Source organism: Hemiscyllium ocellatum, chromosome 36 (assembly GCF_020745735.1).
Source record: "Hemiscyllium ocellatum isolate sHemOce1 chromosome 36, sHemOce1.pat.X.cur, whole genome shotgun sequence".
Lineage (NCBI taxonomy): Eukaryota > Metazoa > Chordata > Chondrichthyes > Orectolobiformes > Hemiscylliidae > Hemiscyllium > Hemiscyllium ocellatum.
Genome location: NC_083436.1, coordinates 44848540 through 44873747, shown reverse-complemented (window position 1 = coordinate 44873747; position 25208 = coordinate 44848540). Strand labels below are relative to the sequence as shown.

Genomic DNA, 25208 nt, shown 5'->3' with positions numbered 1-25208 from the left:
CAGTCGGCCCCTGTGGGCCTGGCTGAGATGCTCAGAAAGCCGTTCCCTAAGTTTACGTTTAGTCTCCTTGATGTAGAGGAGGCCGCACTGGGAGCACCTGATGCAGTAAACCGGGTTGGAGGGATTACAATGGAGCCAATCTGGGAGTGAGCCTGTATCCTTGTGAAAAAACTGACTGGACCAAACCCTCCTTTATCATCTCAGATTTAATTCACCCACAGCATCTGGATTTCCATCTGAATACTCAAGGCCTGATCTCCTCAAACTGTTCTCCATGTGTCTAGAAACCTCGTTACCCATTGGCTGGTGAACTGTTTCTAAACTGAGTTTACCTCAGCAGTGCACTTGTACTTTCCTTCTGTATACAGCCCTCTACCCCCTTTTCCTTCAACTAGCTACTTGGTCAATCACACCGTGGTCCCCCAGCCTGACTCCGGGATGGATGGTGTTTGATCAGTGTTTCTGTGAAGTTTGTAAGGAGGATTTTCCAGTTTAAAGATACTCTCTCTCTCTCTCTCCCTGTTCCTCTCTCTCTCTCTATATAGATATACAAATTGTATGCAGTGATTATAATTGCAAGCCACTTACAGTGATTCCGTAGCGAGTGATGCTGAGGTATTGTAACCAGCTCAGCCACTTCACCATCCCTGGCAGATGCACCAATAATCCAGAATAGATCTAAGTGTAATTATTCAGAGTCAATCTTTTTCACAGATAGACCACAGACAACATCACTCCTACAACTAGACCATTCAATCCCAATACAGCATATCAGGGCCAGGCCCGAGGGGCTGAGTGGCCTCCTCCTGTTCCTATATTCCGCTCTCTAATGGCTCAGTTGGTTCTTCTCGTCCCTGAGTCACAGAGTTGTGTGGATAATGTTCCATTGTCGAAGCTCCAGGCAGGAAATGCAGGATCAGTCACTCCCCTCCAGTCCTGAGGGGACTGATTATGACCCCAGCATTCAGTGGCTGAGCAGGGGTTCCCTACCTACACCAAGCCCCACTCCACCCCCGCACCACCCCCCTGTTGTGTTTTCTGCATGTTGATCCAGGGCAGAGAAAGACAACTTAACATAGACCGAAAGACACTCTCCCCAAGATAACATAACATTGACAACAATGAGCATGAGGAGTCTGGAACCAATCATTCAAAATGGTGATGGAGTGCCCAACGAGTGACGTCTCTCTGACAGTGTCGTGGCAGGAACGATGAGGCAGAGGGAAGGAAGCAGACCCCGTTTCTCTGGATCTCCCTGCCCTCTGGGACCCCAGGAGAGGTAATAGACAGGAAACCCAGAGGAAGGATTTCATAGAATGATGGGAATTCTGTATTTGGGATATTGGGGGATGAAGAACCAATCAATGTGACAACAATTTGGCAGGTGATGGGTGAAAAATGGGAGCTTCTTGCCAAATGGAAGGAAAGTTACTCCAAGCCAACACTCAGGAAGAGGTCAGCTGTCCAGGCGTTTTCCTAACAATCCCATTCCCACTGTCACATCCAGGATCTTCCAACATTGACATGCTTCGGGGTAAATTGGCCACATTTCACCCTTTTACATTCTGACTAAGTAACCTGGAAAACGCGTTTGATTTGTTTGTTGGTTTGACTTACAGTCATCATGACGAAAGTGAGCGATAGCATGATGATCGCAATCGTTACAGAATTCCCACCAGCTGCAATTGCCAGGGCTAAAGCTGAAGAGGTGTATGAGACCATGACCAAGGTGAGTATTGATATAAAAATCGCAGGAACTGTCCGTTTCAGACCTGGGACAAAGAGTAAAACAGAAGTCTGAGCCCACAATCACTCTGGCTGAGATTACCATGAAGGAGTCTCCTTCTCATCCTTTCCCCTCGCCTGAGGCAAGGTCAGCCTCAGGTTAAACCACCCCCCGTCGTCTCCCTCTCTCTAAGGAGGGAGCAGCCCAATGGTCTGCTAAGACAACAGCAACTTTACTCCAAGAACCTCAGCAGGACAGCCATGGAACAGGCCCACAGCCCACTGTGTCTGTGATGACCATAATGCCATTCCAAACTAATCCCATCCGGATCCCCTATTCCCTCCCTCTTCATGTGTCTGTCTAAATGCTTCTTAAACATTGTTAATGTATCTGCTTCTACCCCCTCCCCGGGCCACACGTTCCAGGCATCCACTACCCGCTGTGTAAACACAAACTAACCTTGCACATCTCTTTTAAACTTGCCCCCTCTCACCTTAAACCAAAGCCCCCTGGTAATTGACACTCCCATCCTGGGACAAAGACTCTGATTATCCACTGTATCCATGCCTCTCGGAATGTTGTATACGTCTATCAGTCTCTGATGTTCCAGTGAAAATATCCGGGTTGGGACAGCTCTTATTCCCGTCTGTTTTTACGTAACTCAACAACAACTGTTCAACTGGAGAAGAGTCAAACTGGACCTGTAAGATTCACTCTGTTTCTCTCTCTCCACAGATCTGCCAGACCTGCTAAATTTCTCCAGCAATTTCTGATTTTGTTTCAAACTGTTTAATACCAAATGGTTTAAGGAGAAAGAAAATCTTCACGATGTTGATTCTAAATGAACCATCGAGGAATTCAGTTGGTACCTGAAATTATATGCTCTCTCTTATCATATCCTCTTATCCAGGAAATTACTCCATGGGAATTTTACTCATAGCTGGAGTTCTTCTTAGGATATGTCCCCCACTTGGTGAGTTCCTCAATGGGCCAATCCATTAGGTTCCACAGCTATCAATCTGTTAGTGTCTCATCTGAAACCTTGGGGGTCAGTTCTCCAGGTTACTACCCAGTGAGGCTCGTAATAACATCAGAGATCCCTAGAAATCAACTGCAGAGGCTCAGGGATATGGATCTTTGCTTGCTCATTATAATGAACAGAATGTGTGCTGACAAATGCCTAATCCTCCCTCCCAGCAAGACAGGAGGAGAGGGATGGGACGGAAGGAATTCTGAATCTTTACATGCAGCAAGTGGTGATGACTTGTTTATCACTGCCTGTGGATGTGGGGCTAATAGTTATTATATAATATTTATGATAAATAACTTCCTGCAGAATTTGAGTAGGATCCTGTAGAGAATAAATTGGAGTTAACAGGGATTGGATGAGGGATTGGGACCCTGCAAAGAGCTGACATCAACTTGATGGGCTGAATGGCCTCTTTCGGTATCATAATGGCGATGCAACTGTTCAGGTGATGAGACTTGTCTAATCTTATCTGATGTCCTTCCTTTGATGCGTTAACAAGTTGGTGGAGTTTGGGTTGAAAGATTGAAGCTGAGATTCAGTGCAGAAAAGTGGGAGGTGATACACTTTAATTGGAAGAACATTGTAAAACGACATAAAATAGAGGGTACAATTCGAAAGGAGGGAGTGTGTAAAGATCATTGAAGGAGGCAGGGTAGATAGAGGGAGCAGTTAGTGAACTATTCAGTGTCCTTGGCTTTATCAGTAGGATCACAGAGTTCAAAAACAAAGAGGTGATATTGAACTTGTACAGGACACTTGTTAGACCTCAGTATTGCATACAGCTGTGGGCACCACATTATAGGAAAGGAGTGCGTGCCCTGGGGAGAGTGCAGGAGGAATTTACAAGAGCGGCTCCAGGAATGAGAGGCGTCAGTGATGGGGATAGAGTGAAGAGGTGGGCATTGTTGTCCCTGGACAGAAGGCGGCTGTGTGGAGATCTGAGAGAGGTTTCCAACTTCATCAGGGGGCTGGACAGGGTGGATAGAGAGAAGTGATTCCCGCTGGCAATGATTGAGAGGGTGTAGATTTAAAGGGATGTGTAAATGAAGCATGGGTGGAGTGAGAAAACCCTTTCTCACCCAGTGAGTGGTTCGAGTGCACTGCCTGGAAATGTGGTGCAGGCAGCTTCAGTTGAGACTTTCAAGAGGGTATTGGGTGGTTATTTGGATAGAAATGACACCTGGGGGTACAGGGAAAAAGGCAGGAGGTTGGCGCTGGATAATTTAATGAGCCAGTACAGGCACGATGGACAAATGGCCTCCATGCTGTAACGACTCTGTGATTCTGAATAGTTTTATGGTGAGAGTTTGAAAACTTAAGGAGCAGCTTGGTTTCCACTGACCTGTGAGGAAGTAGGTAGTGCTGTTATAGATAATGCTCGACATTGTCCTCAGAGGGATCACTTCAAATGCTAACTTGGAGATGAAGTATGCTGGCAACGAGTAGTACCCACTGATATATTCATGGCTAAAGGAAAACAAAATAAAAATCAACAAATATCACTGAGTGACATCAATCACAACTTTGAGATTCTGCTGAAGGTACAACTTTTGAAATTACTGCCGAAAGATGTGTCTAAACTGTGGTGGACAGGCTTAGCTTCACAACTTGTTTGAATTGTTTCAGAAAGCGCCCGACCAGAGTAATTGAATGCAATCATCTGGTGACCTTTTCTAATAACAAGTGAAAGACCTTACAAGCAGTTTATCTCAGGATTACGTTGAGATTTAGTGGCTCAGACTGAGGTACATTAAACCCACTGTATACAAGACCATAAGTAATAGGAGCAGGAGTAGGACATTCAGCCCTTCAAGCCTGCTGTACCATTCTCTGGGATCGTGGCTGATCCGATGTTCCTCACATCCACTTTCCTGCCCTTTCCCTGTAATCCTCAATTCTTCGTCAGATCAAGAAGCTCTTGAACTTGTGAGGTTCTGATAAGTTATGGTCCGATTCCAACAGTGTAGGTTCTCTTCAGACCTTCCCTGATATACTGTGTTTATAATACATAATGTAAGGTATAGAATGACAGATTCATTCAGTAACATTTTTGTAATACAATTAAACCACAATGTCTTGCATTTATATAGCACCTTTACCCCAGTAAAAGTTCCCCAAGACGTTTCACTAACACAAGTTCACCATTCCAGCTACTGAGAGAGTTATTGAGTTTTTATAGGATGGAAAAAGGCCCTTCAGCCCACACTGGTCTTGAGGCATCTTTCTATTCTAGCTCCCTTTCCTAGCATGTGGTCCATAGCCTAGTTTACTACGACATTTTAAGTGCTCATTGAAATAGTTCTTAAATGTCTGTTCAGACCTATTCAGCCACTGCTTTGTGATAAACCCAGCTTTACTGAGTGCTAAACCCCACCCTGCTCACAGAGTGGAGAAGAATTAGGGCAGCACAATGGTGCAGTGGTTAGCACTGCTGCCTCACAGCGCCAGGGACCCAGGTTCAATTCCAGCCTTGGGTGACTATGTGGAGTTTGCACATTCTCCCTGTGTCTGTGTGGGTTCCCTCCGGGTGCTTCGGTTTCCTCCCACAGTCACAAAGATGTGCAGGTTAGGTGAATTGGCCATGCTAAATTGCACGTAATGTTCAGGGATGTGTAAGTTAGGTGCATTACTCAGGGGTAAACATCAGGGGATGGGTCTGGTAGGGGCTTGTTGGGCCGAATGGCCTGTTTCCACGCTATAGGCATTCTATGATGAATACCAGCCCCAGTGATGTTGAATGACAGAATAAATAGTTGTTACTGCTGCAGCAGAAGCAAAGCTCTGTTATGGGAACACCAGTAATGATTTCACAAGTTCCGTCGCCTCCCATTGAACATGCTTGATCGTATTTTTCTGATTAGGCTGGGAGTAAAGTTTGAGGTCATTGTGGAAATCCAGCTGTTCAATCACAAACTCTCAATAAACATTTTGGACTGGGTCAGATTGCTGACCTTTGACATGGAAGTGAACCTTTATTAAAAGTGGGATTGCTCTCCTTTGAGAACAGGAACATTTAAAAGGGACCTGCAAAATAATTTGAATGGAATAAAGGGCCATTAGACACCGCAGCTGAAGTAGGCCATTCAGCCCATTGAGACTGTTCTGTTATTCAATGGCTTGTGGCTGATCTGATCATCCTCAACTCCACTTTCCTGCCTTTTCCTGATAACCCTCAATTCCCTTCCTTATTAAACATCTGTTTCTCTCAGCCATGGATATAAACAAGGAGGAAAAGGGCAGTGGGAGCTGATTCAATAGGAACTTTCTGAAGGAAGTTGGAGAAATTGAAGGAAAAAGCTTGCAAGGACAGCAGGTGAAAGCATGTGACTGGGACTCATTGGCTTTCCAAGACTTTCCTAGAGCTTGCACGGGTCAGATAGAGCAAATGGCCTGATTCCATACTTGGAGATTCTGTTTTGAAAATTCTTTGGGTGGATGTTAGATGGGAGCAGCTGCCACTGAGAGACCCTGTTCTGATTTAGTTTCTGTACCATGTCAATCCAACAAGTACCTACATTAAAGTCTTCTTTTCTGTGACCAGAAGTTCAATGCTGGAGATACTGCTGTACATCTGGCAATTAACAATAAAAAACAAGAGCCCAGATCTGTAAGGAAAAGAAATAAACTAATTAGTCCAAAGGACAGTGACAGAGTTGGTCTCTCAACCACGACAATGTTTCTTGACCACCAACAGTAACTCAGCCCCAGCTCCATTTGTAGATCAATAGACCAGAGGGGCTGAATGGCCTCCTCCTGTTACTGTGTCACAGACCAGAGGGGTTTCATGGCCTGTACACATTCCTGTGTAACAGTGTGGAGGGGCTGAATGGTCTCCTGTTCCTGTGTAACAGACCAGAGGGGCTGAATGGCCTGTACACTATCCTGTGTAACAGTGTGGAGGGGCTGAATGGCCTCCTGTTACAGTGCCACTCAATACCTTGATATGGAGGGATATCAGCATTACTAGACCATCACTGGGTAAAGGTCCTGGAGCAGGGGTTAGTTCTGGGCCTCTGAACTGCTCGTGTACTGCTCCTAAACATGAAGAGGTCGGCCTGCATTGCAATGCTGGCCTGTAGTTTCTCCCTGTCCCCGTGTTATCGGAACGCTGTCTCCCTGTCCCCGTGTTATCGGAACGCTGTCTCCCTGTCCCCGTGTTATCGGAACACTCCCTGTCCCCGTGTTATCGGAACACTCCCTGTCCCCGTGTTATCGGAGCGCTGTCTCCCTGTCCCCGTGTTATCGGAACGCTGTCTCCCTGTCCCCATGTTATCGGAGCGCTGTCTCCCTGTCCCTGTGTTATCGGAGCGCTCCCTGTCCCCGTGTTATCGGAGCGCTGTCTCCCTGTCCCCGTGTTATCGGAGCGCTGTCTCCCTGTCCCCGTGTTATCGGAGTGCTGTCTCCCTGTCCCCGTGTTATCGGAACACTCCCTGTCCCCGTGTTATCGGAGCGCTGTCTCCCTGTCCCCGTGTTATCGGAATGCTCCCTGTCCCCGTGTTATCAGAGCGCTGTCTCCCTGTCCCCGTGTTATCGGAGCGCTGTCTCCCTGTCCCCGTGTTATCGGAGCGCTGTCTCCCTGTCCCCGTGTTATCGGAATGCTCCCTGTCCCCGTGTTATCAGAGCGCTGTCTCCCTGTCCCCGTGTTATCGGAGCGCTGTCTCCCTGTCCCCGTGTTATCGGAGCGCTGTCTCCCTGTCCCCGTGTTATCGGAACACTCCCTGTCCCCGTGTTATCAGAGCGCTGTCTCCCTGTCCCCGTGTTATCGGAGCGCTCCCTGTCCCCGTGTTATCAGAGCGCTGTCTCCCTGTCCCCGTGTTATCGGAGCGCTGTCTCCCTGTCCCCGTGTTATCGGAGTGCTCCCTGTCCCCGTGTTATCGGAACGCTGTCTCCCTGTCCCCGTGTTATCGGAACACTCCCTGTCCCCGTGTTATCGGAGCGCTGTCTCCCTGTCCCCGTGTTATCGGAGCGCTCCCTGTCCCCGTGTTATCGGAACGCTGTCTCCCTGTCCCCGTGTTATCGGAGCGCTGTCTCCCTGTCCCCGTGTTATCGGAGCGCTCCCTGTCCCCGTGTTATCAGAGCGCTGTCTCCCTGTCCCCGTGTTATCGGAGCGCTCCCTGTCCCCGTGTTATCGGAACGCTGTCTCCCTGTCCCCGTGTTATCGGAGCGCTGTCTCCCTGTCCCCGTGTTATCGGAGCGCTCCCTGTCCCCGTGTTATCGGAGCGCTGTCTCCCTGTCCCCATGTTATCGGAGCGCTGTCTCCCTGTCCCCGTGTTATCGGAGCGCTGTCTCCCTGTCCCCGTGTTATCGGAGCGCTCCCTGTCCCCGTGTTATCGGAGCGCTCCCTGTCCCCGTGTTATCGGAGCGCTGTCTCCCTGTCCCCATGTTATCGGAGCGCTGTCTCCCTGTCCCCGTGTTATCGGAACGCTGTCTCCCTGTCCCCGTGTTATCGGAGCGCTGTCTCCCTGTCCCCGTGTTATCGGAGCGCTGTCTCCCTGTCCCCGTGTTATCGGAGCGCTGTCTCCCTGTCCCCGTGTTATCGGAGCGCTCCCTGTCCCCGTGTTATCGGAGCGCTGTCTCCCTGTCCCCATGTTATCGGAGCGCTGTCTCCCTGTCCCCGTGTTATCAGAGCGCTGTCTCCCTGTCCCTGTGTTATCGGAACGCTGTCTCCCTGTCCCCGTGTTATCGGAGCGCTGTCTCCCTGTCCCCGTGTTATCGGAGCGCTGTCTCCCTGTCCCCGTGTTATCGGAGCGCTCCCTGTCCCCGTGTTATCGGAGCGCTGTCTCCCTGTCCCCGTGTTATCGGAGCGCTGTCTCCCTGTCCCCGTGTTATCGGAACACTCCCTGTCCCCGTGTTATCGGAACACTCCCTGTTCCCGTGTTATCGGAGCGCTGTCTCCCTGTCCCCGTGTTATCAGAGCGCTGTCTCCCTATCCCTGTGTTATCGGAGCGCTCCCTGTCCCCGTGTTATCGGAACGCTGTCTCCCTGTCCCCGTGTTATCAGAGCGCTGTCTCCCTGTCCCCGTGTTATCGGAACACTCCCTGTCCCCGTGTTATCGGAACACTCCCTGTCCCCGTGTTATCAGAACACTCCCTGTCCCCGTGTTATCGGAATGCTCCCTGTCCCCGTGTTATCAGAGCGCTGTCTCCCTGTCCCCGTGTTATCGGAGCGCTGTCTCCCTGTCCCCGTGTTATTGGAGCGCTCCCTGTCCCCGTGTTATCGGAACGCTGTCTCCCTGTCCCCGTGTTATCGGAACACTCCCTGTCCCCGTGTTATCGGAATGCTCCCTGTCCCCGTGTTATCGGAACGCTGTCTCCCTGTCCCCGTGTTATCGGAACACTCCCTGTCCCCGTGTTATCGGAATGCTCCCTGTCCCCGTGTTATCAGAGCGCTGTCTCCCTATCCCCGTGTTATCGGAGCGCTGTCTCCCTGTCCCCGTGTTATCGGAACGCTGTCTCCCTGTCCCCGTGTTATCGGAGCGCTGTCTCCCTGTCCCCGTGTTATCAGAGCGCTGTCTCCCTGTCCCCGTGTTATCGGAACGCTGTCTCCCTGTCCCCGTGTTATCGGAGCGCTGTCTCCCTGTCCCCGTGTTATCAGAGCGCTGTCTCCCTGTCCCCGTGTTATCGGAACACTCCCTGTCCCCGTGTTATCGGAGCGCTGTCTCCCTGTCCCCGTGTTATTGGAGCGCTCCCTGTCCCCGTGTTATCGGAGCGCTGTCTCCCTGTCCCCGTGTTATCGGAGCGCTGTCTCCCTGTCCCCGTGTTATCGGAACACTCCCTGTCCCCGTGTTATCGGAACACTCCCTGTCCCCGTGTTATCAGAGCGCTGTCTCCCTGTCCCCGTGTTATTGGAGCGCTCCCTGTCCCCGTGTTATCGGAACGCTGTCTCCCTGTCCCCGTGTTATCGGAACACTCCCTGTCCCCGTGTTATCGGAATGCTCCCTGTCCCCGTGTTATCAGAGCGCTGTCTCCCTATCCCCGTGTTATCGGAGCGCTGTCTCCCTGTCCCTGTGTTATCGGAGTGCTGTCTCCCTGTCCCCCTGTTATCGGAGCGCTGTCTCCCTGTCCCCGTGTTATCGGAGCGCTGTCTCCCTGTCCCCATGTTATCGGAACACTCCCTGTCCCCGTGTTATCGGAGCGCTGTCTCCCTGTCCCCGTGTTATCGGAACACTCCCTGTCCCCGTGTTATCAGAACACTCCCTGTCCCCGTGTTATCAGAGCGCTGTCTCCCTGTCCCCGTGTTATCAGAGCGCTGTCTCCCTGGCCCCGTGTTATCGGAGCGCTGTCTCCCTGTCCCCGTGTTATCGGAGCGCTGTCTCCCTGTCCCCGTGTTATCGGAGTGCTCCCTGTCCCCGTGTTATCGGAGTGCTCCCTGTCCCCGTGTTATCAGAGCGCTGTCTCCCTGTCCCCGTGTTATCGGAGCGCTGTCTCCCTGTCCCCGTGTTATCGGAGCGCTGTCTCCCTGTCCCCGTGTTATCGGAGCGCTGTCTCCCTGTCCCCGTGTTATCGGAGCGCTGTCTCCCTGTCCCCGTGTTATCGGAGTGCTCCCTGTCCCCGTGTTATCAGAGCGCTGTCTCCCTGTCCCCGTGTTATCAGAGCGCTGTCTCCCTGTCCCCGTGTTATCAGAGCGCTGTCTCCCTGGCCCCGTGTTTTCGGAGTGCTGTCTCCCTGTCCGTGAACCATACTGACCGGTTGTGCAGACCGACACGATTGGTCTTCATTCGGTAAAAGGCACATCCCAAAACCAGACACAGTAACACTCCAATTGTTACCTAGAGCCAAGCAAAGAGCTGTCAGTGCACCTCGACCTGCCCAACGATCGAAACAAACAAGAACAATAACTCCTGACACTCCGATCATGTACCTCGACTTGTTAAAGTCCTTCTTTCAGATCGACATTGAGCTGAAACTCTCCCTGTTCTCTCAGGTCAGTGTTATCAATTCCCCAGGCACTGTTTCAAAAAGGCAGCGAGGGGAGAGAGCACTCTCCCTGATATCCCCTGCTCAATATCTACCCCTTAACTCACCTGGCTCGAAAAGAGATTACCTTGGCATCATCCCTTTGTGGTATGTGGGATCTTACTGTGTGATAATTGGCTGTTGCGTTCCTATACAATAAGGATGATTGCACATTGTGGCTGCAAGGCTTGGATATCCTGAAGAAGTATGAGTCTTTCCTTAAACACATTGCCTATAGTTACAGCTCTTTTCCGAACTCCCACATTTGTGGGATTTCCAGGCGTTCCCAGTGTTAACTCGCAGTGTCTCTAGTAATGGTGCCCTCTGGGTTTACACATATCGGCACATTAACATGACCTTGCAATTGGTTATTGGCCTCTAGCAGCTACAAACCCCAGTCAGAAGGAGTAGGTGGTATCATTCTGATGGCTACAGGGATGAAAGGGATTATGGGGAGAAGGTGGGGACTGAGTAGGATGGTCAGCCATGATTCCATGAAATGGTGGAGCAAATGGCCTACTCCTGTTCCTATTCTCTATGTTTTGATGTCACCATGGAGTATTTGTACATCCACCATCCCTGATAGCCCTCGTATGCATGAACTCAGCAGCTGGGATCAGCAGTTTTATTGAATTGCAACTTGTTGATGATTTTTTTCACTAACTGTGGTGCCTTCCAGTGTTTGTTCACCAATTACAAACTGGAATTTGATGGAAGTTTGGTCACATTAAAGTCATGCTGTAATGAGAAGCAGGGTGAGGGACACGAGAGTTCTTGGTGGGGTATCCATGTAACACAGGAGATGGAGCTTTACCTCTGAACACGTTTCAAGAGTGTGTTATAAACTCTCTGAACAGGCTGGTTAGAATGACCTCCAAAATAACCCCAATGGTAAGATTCTGGCATCCTGGTGAGTTGGAAGTGGTTAGTTTTGCAAACACATACCACGTGCTCTTCCTCCACCTCCCCCCTCCCAATTTCTCTCTCCTTCGGTATATTCTTTGCTCTTTCGCTGACCTACCCCTTACCCACCCGAACAGAGAGCCCAAAGACAGGACTGGGATTGTTAGGCTGTGCAGGGAGAGGCTCCACAGGAATACACACACCATCCCGTTTCTAGGGCAGTGAGTTCAAACTCAATCTGGCAGGAAATCCCCAGTATGTTTCATTGAGTCTGGGAATTGCTATTTCTTCATTTACTAATGATGTGGAGGGACTGTTGTTGGTCTGGGGACAGAGTTAAAAATCACACCACACCAGGTTATAGTCCAACAGGTTTATTTGGAAGCACTCGCTTTCGGAGCGACGCTCCTTCATCAGGGGGTTGTTGCTCCAGAAGCTCGAGCTTCCAAACAAACCTGGTGTTGTGTGATTTTTAAACTTCATTTACTAATAAAGTTCAGCATGGTTTAGCAACTATTGTCTAACATTTTAAAGTTTCTGAAGCGAATTAAAACAATTGACAATGTACTTCTTGACTGTACCTGAAAATTCAAATCAGCAAATGCACATTCATCCCATAGACTTGTGTCTGTGTGTGTGTGTGTGTCTGTGTGTGGGTGTGTCTGTATGTGTGTGGGTGTGTCTGGGTGTGTGTGTTTGTGTCTGTGTGTGTGTTTGTATCTGTGTGTGTGGGTGTGGGTGTGGGTGTGTCTGTGTGTATGTGTGTTTGTGTCTGTGTGTGTGTTTGTGTCTGTGTGTGTGGGTGTGGGTGTGTCCGTGTGTATGTGTGTGTGTGAGTGTGTATGTGTGAGTGTGTGTGAGAGTGTGTGGTTGTGTGTGTGGGTGTTTGGGTGTGTGGGTGTGTGTGTGGGGGTGTTTGGATGTGAGTGTGTGACTTAATATCTAGGTATGTTAAATAAATTCACATCAGTTGTATGTCCAATATATCCTCCCTTTCTCTCAACTGACAAAGGGGCAGCGGTCCGAAAGCTTGTGATTTCCAATAAACCAGTTGGACTATAACCTGGTGTTGTGTGAATTTTGACTTTGTCCATCCCAGTCCAACACCAGCAACTCCACATCTTAAGTTATCAAGAACAGTTAAACAGGGTTAGCCTTTATTGAGATGAGGGTGATCTCATTGAAATGTACAAAGTTCTGAGGGGCTTGCCAGGGGACAGGGTGAGATGATGTTCCCACCAGTTTTGGAGTGGGGGTGGAATATCAGTTAGAGAATAAGGGGACACTATTTTAAAAACTGAGATGCAAGGAAATTTGTTCTCCCAGAGGAGAGTAATTGTCTAGAATTCTTTGCCCAAGGGTGGTGGAGGCTCAACCAGAGAGGATTTAAAGTGGAGGTGGGTAGGGTTTTGGAGGTGGGTAGGGTTTTGGAGGTGGGTATAGTTTTGGAGGTGGGTAGGGTTTTTGAGGTGGGTAGGGTTTTGGAGGTGGGTAGGGTTTTGGAGGTGGGTACGGTTTTGGAGGTGGGTAGGGTTTTGGAGGTGGGTACAGTTTTGGAAGTGGGTAGGGTTTTGGAGGTGGGTAGGGTTTTGGAGGTGGGTACAGTTTTGGTGGTGGGTATAGTTTAGGGGGTGGGTGCAGTTTTGGAGGTGGGTAGGGTTTTGGAGGTGGGTGCAGTTTTGGCGGTGGGTACAGTTTTGGAGGTGGGTGCAGTTTTGGAGGTGGGTAGGGTTTTGGAGGTGTGTACAGTTTTGGAGGTGGGTAGGGTTGTGGAGGTGTGTACAGTTTTGGAGGTGGGTACAGTTGTGGAGGTGGGTAGGGTTTTGGAGGTGGGTACAGTTGTGGAGGTGTGTACAGTTTTGGAAGTGGGTAGGGTTTTGGAGGTGTGTACAGTTTTGGAGGTGTGTACGGTTTTGGAGGTGGGTAGGGTTTTGGAGGTGGGTAGGGTTTTGGAGGTGGGTAGGGTTTTGGAGATGGGTACAGTTTTGGAGGTTTGTACAGTTTTGGAGGTGGGTAGGGTTTTGGAGGTGTGTACCGTTTTGGAGGTGGGTACACTTTTGGAGGTGTGTACGGTTTTGGAGGTGGGTAGGGTTTTGGAGGTGGGTAGGGTTTTGGAGATGGGTACAGTTTTGGAGGTGGGTACAGTTTTGGAGGTGGGTAGGGTTTTGGAGGTGTGTACCGTTTTGGAGGTGGGTACACTTTTGGAGGTGGGTAGGGTTTTGGAGGTGGATACAGTTTTGGAGGTGGGTACCGTTTTGGAGGTGGGTAGGGTTTTGGAGGTGGGTACCGTTTTGGAGGTGGGTAGGGTTTTGGAGGTGGGTACCGTTTTGGAGGTGGGTGTAGTTTTGGAGGTGAGTAGGGTTTTGGAGGTGAATACAGTTTTGGAGGTGGGTAGGGTTTTGGAGGTGGGTAGTTTTGGAGGTGGGTAGGGTTTTGGAGGTGGGTAGGGTTTTGGAGGTGGGTAGGGTTTTGGAGGTGAATACAGTTTTGGAGGTGGGTAGGGTTTTGGAGATGGGTAGGGTTTTGGCGGTGCGTAGGGTTTTGGCGGTGGGTAGGGTTTTGGAGGTGGTTAAGGTTTTGGCGGTGGGTAGTTTTGGAGGTGGGTAGGGTTTTGGAGGTGGTTAAGGTTTTGGCGGTGGGTAGTTTTGGAGGTGGGTAGGGTTTTGGAGATGGGTAGGGTTTTGGCGGTGGGTAGGGTTTTGGCGGTGGGTAGGGTTTTGGAGGTGGTTAAGGTTTTGGCGGTGGGTAGTTTTGGAGGTGGGTAGGGTTTTGGCGGTGGGTAGTTTTGGAGGTGGGTAGGGTTTTGGCGGTGAATCTGTCTGTTGTATCAGATTCCAGTGTGGGCCCTTTTGCTGAGATTCCTGTTTGTTGTCACTCTGTACATGGTGATAAAAACAACATGGCTCCCTCCCTCAGCAGGGTACTCCTGAGAGCATCACACCTTCCCTCACAGACCCACCTACAGATTTAATAAACCTTATTCTTACAGCAGCTAATGCAAACCCCAAAGATTACAAATGAAACTCAATGACTCCTCTCTGAACCTTACCGTTAAAATTGGCACACGTGGATCCCCCAGGTACTTTCTGAAAATCCGCCTGCCCAGCCATTTCAGTTGGTGGGAGAACGATGTTGTCTGGGTGATGTGATTTGGGGAATGTAAGATCTGGCGCAGCCGGCTATAATCAGAGAGTTTCACTAATAGTGTCATCAGCTGATTGAAATGTGTCGATGCATGATACCAACGCAGCAATGTCTCACAGATCGTGGAGTCTCCCGGCTGGTCAGTGGGTCCAAAACCTACAGCGAAATGTCAGAAAACACTTCAGTGCATTACTGATACACTTACCATTGCAGAACCTCAACCAATCAGTATGTCTGGTGTCCCACTGTCCCATTTATCTACTGCTAACCCTCCATTCCCTGGCATGGAAATTTCTCTGCTGCTAGCAACAAAATTATTCAAAGACTCTGCCCCCACCACCCTCTGAGGCAGAGAATCCAAACTTCCCTAAAACTCTGAGAGAAAATCATTCGCCTCATCTGTATCTTAAAACGGAGTTCCCTAACTTTTAAACCACGCCCCCCCCCGCTCTGGACTCACCCACAAGAGGAATTGTCAGAGTCGACTCTTACACACTTCAAGCCGGTTGTCCCTGACTGTTCTAAACCCCAGTGGGTAGAAGGCCAGTCTGTTCAAACTCTCTTCATCAGACACCCCACTCAGTTCAGCTGAAATCCAGGAAACCTCCTGAGAACAGTGTCCAACTCAATTCCATCCTCCCTTCAAAGAGGATGGCTGAGCGAAATGGGAGCAATGAGTGCGACAAGGCCGCGAGCTCCTACAGAGAATCAAAGGGTGAAATAGCCTCCCTCTGGACTGCACCATTCAACCAGGAGCCTTGTTACAAGCAACTGGGACCCATCTGTTTCTGGTACCCAGTCAAACTAGAGCTTTCTCCATTTGTTCCAAACATTTCCCTGAGGCAGCCAACCAGAAGTGACAGAGATAGGGAGAGGTGTAGAGGCTGGAGGGGGTTACAGAGATAGGGAGAGGTGTAGAGGCTGGAGGGGGTTACAGAGATAGGGAGGGATGTAGAGGCTGGAGGGGGTTACAGAGATTGGGAGAGGCGTAGGGACTGGAGGGGGTTCCAGAGATAGGGAGGTTCACTACTCAGATCCCTTGGCATCATGGTAGCCAACAAACCCACCAACACACTAAAACAGCAGCTATTGAACTTGAAAGACCCTATACAGACAACAAGCAAAACTAAAGTCATTTACAAAATACCGTGCAACAACTGTAACCAACACTACATTGGACAAACAGGCAGAAAACTAGCCACCAGGATACATGAACACCAACTAGCCACAAAAAGACATGACCCTCTCTCACTAGTATCCTCACATATGGATGAGGAAGGACACCACTTCACCTGGGACAACACATCCATCCTCAGACAAGCCAAACAAAGACACGCACGAGAATTCCTAGAAGCATGGCATTCCAACTGGAACTCTATCAACAGACACATTGAGTTAGACTCCATCCACCCCCTGAGAAAAGGAACAGGACGTGACTTCACCACAGGAAATGACATTGCCAACCCAAAGAAACCCAAACATATAAATAGAAAGCAGGAATCATCAGCTGTGCTTCATCCGGAGGCTCACTGATGATGTTACCTAGTAGGGTGGTGAAATGTCTGAAAATGAACCTTCCAGCTCAGTGAGCAAACCTACATCCAGAACTTCAACCTGAGTTACAAACCTTCTCAAAACTCGCTATAGGGATGGGGTGTAGGGGGCTGGAGGAGGTTACAAAAATAGGGAGGGGTGTAGTGGGCTGGAGGGGGTTATAGAGATAGGGAGGGGTGTAGGGGGCTGGAGGATCTGACGGAGATAGGGAGGGGATGTAGGGGCTGGAGGAGGTGACAGAGATAGGGAGGGCTGTAGGGGCTGGAGGAGGTGACAGAGACAGGGAGGGGGTGTAGGGGCTGGAGGAGGTGACAGAGATAGGGAGGGGTAAAGGGACTGGAGGAGGTGACAGAGATAGGGAGGGGTGTAGGGGACTGGAGGAGGTGATAGAGTTAGGGAGGGGTGTAGGGGCTAGAGGAGGTTACAGAAATAGGGAGGGGTGTAGTGGGCTTGAGGAGGTGATAGAGATAGGGAGGGGGTGTAGGGGCTGGAGGAAGTGACAGAGATGGGGAGGGGTTGTAGGGGCTGGAGGGGGTGTCAGGGATAGGGAGGGGGTGTAGGGGTTTAAAGTCTGGTTGAAGATTTGTAGCTCGGGTGTCCGTTGTTGTGGTTCTGTTCGCTGAGCTGGAAGTTTTTGCTGCAAACGTTTCGTTCCCTGGCTAGGGAACATCATCAGTGCTATTGGAGCCTCCTGTGAAGCGCTGCTTTGATGTTTCTTCCGGTATTTATAGTGGTTTGTTCTTGCCGCTTCCGGGTGTCAGTTTCAGCTGTAGTAGTTTGTATGTGGGGTCCAGGTCGATGTGTCTGTTGATGGATGTTCTTGCCGCTTCCGGGTGTCAGTTTCAGCTGTAGTGGTTTGTATATGGGGTCCAGGTCCATGTGTCTGTTAATGGAGTTTGTGGATGAATGCCATGCCTCTAGGAATTCCCAGGCTGTTCTCTGTCTGGCTTGTCCTATGATGGTAGTGTTTTCCCAGTCAAATTCATGTTCCTGGTTGTCTGAGTGTATGGCTACTAGGGATAGCTGGTCGTGTCGTTTTGTGGCTAGCTGATGTTCATGGATGCGGATTGTTAGCTGTCTTCCTGTTTGTCCTATATAGTGTTTTGTGCAGTCCTTGCATGGTATTTTGTAAACTACGGGGTGTCAGGGATAGGGAGGGGGTGTAGGGGCTGGATGGGGTTACAGAGATATGGAGGGGTGTAGAGGCTGGAGGAGGTGTTAGGGATATGAAGGGCAGAGGGGGATTTGAAACAATAATAGAATTTAAAATGAGAGTCCTGGTTGGGTGGACACACAGATTTCTGAATTGATTTGAACAAAGTTTAAACCGTTTAAACTGCCCTCTTTTCTGTTTACCTGGATGTAATAAATGATGGATCGAAAAGCCAAAAGTGCGCGATACAGGGGTATTATTTTTACGTGGCAGTCACAGCAATATCGGGAATTATTAAATAAATGATGGAACGCTGCTCATTGCTAGAACATACCATTCTCCATTTGATTTGCTGCAGCTTTGCACAAGATATCAAGCACAACATCAACAGGGTTACTATGCACATGAAACTTGTATCCTGCGATCACAAAAGAAATAATATATTAAACTCCATAACTGGCAACAATGTATCATCAAATTTGTTATTGATCCTTATTAAAGTTTTAGTGATTGTGACACCGTCAATCAGATGGACCTCACAGAATCTGAGTTCCCTGATTGGGGCTGTTAATCTGGTCCAATCAGAGAGCCCTGGCTGACAGATACAAACAGGGGAATCCAGGAGAAAAAAAAGTTTAAAAAAATAAATAAACAGGCGAGTCACAGATTCTGCTCACTCCGAGAGCTGGTCTGAGGGAGCTGGATCAATGTGAAGGACTCTCCCCCATGTAAATAAAAGGGGACTTGGTGACAGGATACCAGCCTCTGTGGAGTTATTTCATTAGGATCTTCAGAAAAATACTGAACAAATAATTCCAGGAGAGAGAGAGAATAGATAAGGGAACAATGCGCTGGCAGATGTTCAGATAAAATTTGTGGAGGTGACAGTATATAATGGATTTCAGGCAAATCTGTGCCACACAAGTGGGTACTGTTTGTTCCTGAGAAAACTTCTCTCCATCATGTTCATAATTGTACCTTTTTGATTGTATAGACTCAACTGTCTGATGGGCTTTTTCTGTACTGAATGATTCTATGATTCTATGATCATGAATAAGGTACCTTAATATTTTAAAAATGAATTTATTTTCATTTATCCAGCAGCCAGTTGAGGAGGAAATTGGATGTTATTACTCTAGCCCCTGGCGAGCTCTCTGTTTCCCATTAGACCCCAGAGTTCAGGAGAGCATGCGCGGGATGGGTCACAAACTCCAATTCCATCTCTTTTCAAACAGCTAAAGGACTCAGCCATTAAGATGACGGTGCTCCTGTGTGGTGGAGAGCGGTAGAAACAATAGGAGACAAAGGGACAAGGGACCAACTGGGAGGGCAGCCTGGCTAGCAGAATCAGATAGAGAGGGGCAGAAAGGGAGACCCTGGTGGGAGAGATGCTGTGGTTAGCAGGCACCATGCTGTCAGAAATCAGGAGAAGCCAGGAAGCTGCTGGAAAATCTCTGACTCTGCATTGGATCGAGACAGACAGTCTAAGTTGAAGTGTTGTATTTGACTCTGAGAATGTGGCTCATCAAATCTTGGCAGACAATGAGTGTAACTGGGGTTTGGGGTTAACATTTGGAAGCCTTTTAATTGTTCAGTGCAGCTGGGAGTGGGGGTGAAGGAAGCCCACAGGCAGTATCTGCTTGGAGCAGCTTCGTAAAAACGCTGTAGTAGTGCCAGCATAGTGAGGCTAGCTGCCTGTGAAAGACCCAGAACTGTACCCATGATGCCATATAATAGATGCTGCATTGCACTCTTGGAAATCCAATGGCATTCAATCTCATGGGAAGAGCAGTCATTAAATCAAACTGTAATCAATAGGCTTTTGAGAGTTTCTCAGTCTCTGGTACAGAGATAACATTTGAATGAGATTGGTGACCCACTATGTCGTCTTAACTGGGGAGGGGGTGGGAGGGGAGGCTTTTGAGAAATCCATGGGATAGATGTTTTTTAACTGAATCTTGTTATTCCTTGTGCAGTGATGGGTGTTTGACACCAGTTTGTCTGCTACACTATATTTAACTCAGGTTAATTAACAATGTTTGAGTATAAATTGCATATGAAGACCATTTTACTTTTCTAACTCTACAATAAAATTTTATTTGTTCAGACCCGCAGAATGAGATTTATTAATTTCTCTCAGTAAGTACCTGGAATCTCAAACCTTGGTCTATCTTTATGAAGATGAGATTGGACTCTACCCACCCTGTAAATGTGGTGGTCTCATTGGGACTAAAACATTGATAAACAAAAGAGTGAACAGTTGAATGGAGGGGTTCAGTAGGGGAACATTGACGTACACTTTCTCAATGTATCTCAAGAAATTGAAAATGCCATTCTTGTGGTTATAACAAAACCTGACCACGGTATATCACTCCCATCATTGTACATCCAGGATTAATTCTGTATCCCTTAGCTTTATTAGGAGAAAGCAGGAGAATGGGGTTGAGAAACATATATGTTATGACCAATCAGTGGAGCAGACTCAATGGGCTGAATGGCCACATTCTGCACTGATTTCTCATGGTTGTCAGATCATCATTTTGAAAAAGAATAGGTGAGTTCTCCCTGGTGTCTTGGTCAATATTTCTCCCAACACCAATATCACCAAAATAGGAAATCCAGTCGTTATCACACAGCTGTCTGTGGGACCTTGGGTAAAGATTGTTTGGCACATTTCCCGTGACTATATTCGGGAAGCATGCCAATGATTTCAAAAGGTCTTGGGCTGTCCCCTTGTGTAATGAAGAATCTCTAAAAATGCAAGCCCTTTCTCAAACTGGATAATTCTTGAATTCTCAACAAAATCCTTTCTCTCAAGATCAGCTACTGAGTCAGTCAGTTAACCTTTAATTGGCATTCTCTTTGGAATTTGAAAGCGAGAAATTGGCAAAAATGACTTAATAAACTCAAAGAAAAAACCCCAACACATTTCTGATTCATTCGAAATCCTTACCCATTGCTTTAAAGTGATCAATGGAGTTCCGAGCAGGCCCATGGTACATGACTTTGCCATTGGTCAGCAGTGTCAGAGAGTCGAATTGTTTAAACATTGAATAGCGAGGCTGGTGGACTGAGAAGATAATAGTTTTCCCTTGCCGTGCTAACCTGTGGGGAATGTATTTGGACATTTGTGAATATTTGTGGCAAAAGAAAATCCCTGAAGCCTTCTCACGGAGTCGACAGAAAGGCAACTTTCACTGATGGTGACTCACTGCTGCAGACCAGGAGACCAAATCCCACAACAGGAGATGGTGGTTTTTAAATTCAATTAATAAACCTGGGATATAAAGATAATCTCAACATTGGTGGCCGTGACAACTACTGCGAAAGTTCAACAAGTTTATTAATGTCCTTCAGGGAAGGACATCTGCTACCCTTACCCTTAATGTAGGTGACTCCGAATTGAAGTGATTCAGCACGTCCCTGAGATCAAGGGCAGTTAGGGACAGGTAAAGAATGCTGGCCTGACCAGGGATGCCCACATCTCATAAAAGGACCGTGTATCTCCAACAGGCACAGTATATCTATATCAAAGCAGTTCTTCCAAAGAGCTGCCACAAGTGTGATGGGCTGAATCACCTCCTATCTCTATCCAACAACAGATGTGTAAAATCCTGCATAACACCATCCACCAAACCTCACTCCCATTCCAAGGGAGAGCAAACAGAGATCTTTTAAAGTAAAGGGGGTTTGGTAGGATGGATTTTTAAAAAATCATTTGTGGGATGTGGGTGTTGCTAGCTGAGCCCAGCATTTATTTGCCCCGTCCCTAGGTGCCCCCTTGAGAAGGTGGGGGTGAGCTGCCTTCTTGACCCGCTGCAGTCCATGTGCTGTGGGTTGACCCACAATGTCCCTTAGGGAGGGAATTCCAGGATTCTGACCCAGTGGCACTGAAGGTGATATGTTTCCAAGCCAGGTTGGTGAGTGGCTCAAGGGGAACTTGCAGGGGGTGGTGATCCCATGTATCTGCTGCCCATGTCCTTCTAAAGGAAAGTGATTATGGGTTTGGAAGGTGCTACCTAAGGATCTTTGGTGAATTTCAGCAGTGCATCTTGTAGATGGTACACACAGCTGTTACTGAGCGTCAGTGATGGAGGAAGTGGATGTTTGTGGATGTGGTGCCAATCAAGTGCCTGCTTTGTCCTGGTTGGTGTTGAGTTTCTTGAGTGTTGTTGGAGCTGCCCCCGTCTAGGGCAAGTGGGGAGCATTCCATCGCACTCCTGACATGTACCTTGTAGATGTTGAACAGGCTTTGGGGAGTCAGGAGGTGAGTTAATCTCCACAAAATCCCCAGCCTCTGACCTGATCTAGTAGGCACTGTATGTGGTTAGTGGGGGATTCGGTGATGGTAGCATCATTGAATGTCAAAAGGACGGTCGTCAGATCGTCTCTTATTGGAGCTGATCATTACCGATGTTTTCGCGAAGCTGCATGCGCGTGCAGCCATTGCAAGATTCTTTGTACACTGATCACGGAATTGACTTCGGCTTGGGAAATTTCTGCTGCGCATGGAGCTTGGAGTCTGTGCAGTTGGAATGAAAGTTAGAGGGAAGACTGGGCATTGCCTTGTGTGGGGTGAATGTTCCTGATGACCTGAACTACAGCCTCTGGCCAGTAGGTGGCTCAGTTAAATGACTGGCATCTTGCCCAGTTGCATGGCTGTCTATAGTTATAATGAGCCACTTGCTGACAGTGTGCAATATGAGAGACGCACCAGCACATGGACAGAAATATTCTTCTGATACTCTCACTGTGTGGCAACATTTCTAGCTCATGCTTTTGCTGCATTTCTCTCAACTTTGTTTCATTCGAAATCCTTTAATTGATATTTATTCTGTTTTCTACCAAGGGTATCTCTCACTGTAACTGGCCAATCAATTGTGTTAAATCACTCCATGGGTTTGACAAACAAAAAAAACCTATATTTTTGGCAATTACATTTCTAATGTTTAATGTAAAAGTTAATTTTTTCCTTTAAATTGCACATTTTCAAACAGTAGATTTAAATGCATCCATTGAATTACCTGTCATTTAAATATTTGCATTAAATATATCGCATTGAGTTTTATTGTGGTCTAATGGGAGCTTCTTGTTTCTACACACAGATAGGAACATGGCTGTATGTTTATATATGTGTGTATATATGTATACACCTATATGAGTCAACATGTATATAGTAGATCGCTTAACGGGATGTTGGATTCACAGCAAATAAACAGGTCATTTGACCAACTGTGAAGATGACTTCTTCCTTCCTTTTATGCACCACATATCATTGCTTTCCTTATTCCTTCACCTCTTATTCTACTTTCTCCTTCTGCCTATCTATGGTCTTTGCCTCAACCATTCCCTGAGATCTCAGGGTCCCCATTCTCACTCCTCTCGGGCTAACACAATTTCTCCCCCAGCTCCAATGGGGGTGATTAGTGACCATCTCATTTTGATGATCACTCCTCTTCAATCCTTCCTGAGTGGCAATCATTGATGCATCTCACCCTAAACTGCAAAACAACCCCCACCCTCCATCTCACCCTAAACTGCAAAACAACCCCCAACCCTCCATCTCACCCTAAACTGCAAAACAACCCCCAACCCTCCATCTCACCCTAAACTGCAAAACAACCCCCAACCCTAAACTGCAAAACAACCCCCAACCCTCCATCTCACCCTAAACTGCAAAACAACCCCCCACCCTCCATCTCACCCTAAACTGCAAAACAACCCCCCACCCTCCATCTCACCCTAAACTACAAAACAACCCCCCACTCTCCATCTCACCCTAAACTGCAAAACAACCCCCACCCTCCATCTCACCCTAAACTGCAAAACAACCCCCAACCCACCATCTCACCCTAAACTGCAAAACAACCCCCAACCCTCCATCTCACCCTAAACTGCAAAACAACCCCCGACCCTCCATCTCACCCTAAACTGCAAAACAACCCCCAACCCTCCATCTCACCCTAAACTGCAAAACAACCCCCGACCCTCCATCTCACCCTAAACTGCAAAACAACCCCCAACCCTCCATCCCTATTAATGTAAAGGGAATGGAGTGTAAAATCAGTGAGGAGCCCTGGCTGAGACAATACAAGGCACTAGTCAGAGCACAGTTGGAATACGGTGAACAGTGTTGGGCCCTGTGTCGAAGGGAATGTAGACTGGGATTGGAGAGAGTCCCGGGAAGGTTCACTCAGCTGATTCTGGGGATGGAGGGACTGTCTAATGAGGAGAGATTGGGTAGGTCGGGCCTGTATTTATTGGAGTTTAGAACAATGCAAGGTGACCTTATTGAAACACAATGAGGAGGAATTCCTTCTCTCAGAGTGCAGTGAAACTGTGGAACTCTTTACTACAGAGAAAAAAAGTGGCTGACCAACTCAATACATCCTTTAGTTCTGTGTTCACAAAGGAAGACACAACTAACTTACCAGAAATGTCAGGTAACACAGGATTTAGAGAACGGGAGGTACTGAAGGAAATTAGTGTTAGTCAGGAAATAGTATTGGGGGAATTTGAAAGGATTGAAGACTGATAAATCCCCAGGGTCTGATAATCTACATCCCAGAGCACTTAAAGCAGAGGCTCTAGAAATAGTAGATGCATTGGTGATCATCTTCAAAGATTCTATAAGCTGTCAAGCAGTTCCTACAGATTGGAGGGGAGCTAATGTGGCATCTCTATTTATGAAGGGAGACAGAGAACCAACCAGAAACAGTATATCATTCTGCATGTTGTTGGTACTGGGGGAGTTCCAGAGTCCATTATAAATGATTTAATAGCAGAGTGCCTGGAAAACAGTGACAGGATTGTATTTACAAAAGGGAAATCATGCTTGACAAAGCTCTGAGAAGTTTTTGAGAAGGTAGCTAGCAGAATTGTTGAAGGGGAGCCACTGGATGTGGTTTATTTGGAATTTCAAAGGTTTTTGACAAAGTCCCACATAAGAGATCAGTGTGTAAAATGATAGCACATGGGGTCAAGGGTGATGTATTGGAAAAGATAGGAAACTGTGGCAGGAAACAGGGAGTAGAAATAAACCTTATATTTTCCCAAATGATTCAGTGACGAGTGGGGTACTTCAGAGATCAGAGCCCAGCTATTCCCTAAATATATCAATGTTTTGGATGAGGGAACTAAATTTAATACCTTCAAGTTTTCAGATGACACAAAACTGGATGAGCTGGGAGAAGGATGCAGAGAGGATCCACTGTGATTTGGATAAGACAAGGGAGTGGGCAACTACATTGCAGATGCAGAATAATGTGGATAAATGTGTGGTTATCCAATTTAGTAGCAAAAATAAAAAGGCAGCTTATTTTCTAGACGGTGATAGACTGGGAAAGGGGAAGTGCAATGGGATCTGGGTGTCATTGTACACAAGGTGCTGAGTGTAAGTAGGTGTAGCAGGTGGGGAAGGAGGTCATTGGTACATTGAGGAACAGGGATGTGTTGCTGCAATTATACAGGCGCCTTGGTGAGATGACAGCTGGAATACCGTGCACCATTTTGGTCTCCTTATCTGTGAAAGGATGTTCTCGCTATCAAGACAAGATTTACCAGATTCTGGGCTGGTAGGACTGATGTATAAAGAGAGATTGGACTGGTTAGGATTATATTCCCCAGAGTTCAGAGGAACGAGGGGGATCTCACAGAGCTCCCCTGTAACAGGACCAGACAGAGACAATGCAGGAGGGATGTTCCTGATGGTCAGGGAGACTAAGACCAGGCTTACAGTAACTT

At 47.9% G+C, this 25208-nt stretch overlaps 1 protein-coding gene across 1 annotated transcript in view; it reads right to left on the bottom strand.

The window, feature by feature from the left end:
• Positions 1-25208, bottom strand: part of LOC132833302 (broad substrate specificity ATP-binding cassette transporter ABCG2-like) — a 49721-nt gene that overhangs the window by 14697 nt on the left and 9816 nt on the right. The window contains exons 6-13 of the mRNA XM_060851468.1: positions 20419-20570; positions 17800-17883; positions 14664-14914; positions 10442-10524; positions 6272-6361; positions 4099-4223; positions 1618-1772; positions 589-678 (exon numbers count right to left, since the gene is read on the bottom strand). Coding sequence (XP_060707451.1) covers positions 589-678; positions 1618-1772; positions 4099-4223; positions 6272-6361; positions 10442-10524; positions 14664-14914; positions 17800-17883; positions 20419-20570 — 1030 coding nt within the window. The remainder of the gene's footprint in view (positions 1-588; positions 679-1617; positions 1773-4098; positions 4224-6271; positions 6362-10441; positions 10525-14663; positions 14915-17799; positions 17884-20418; positions 20571-25208) is intronic.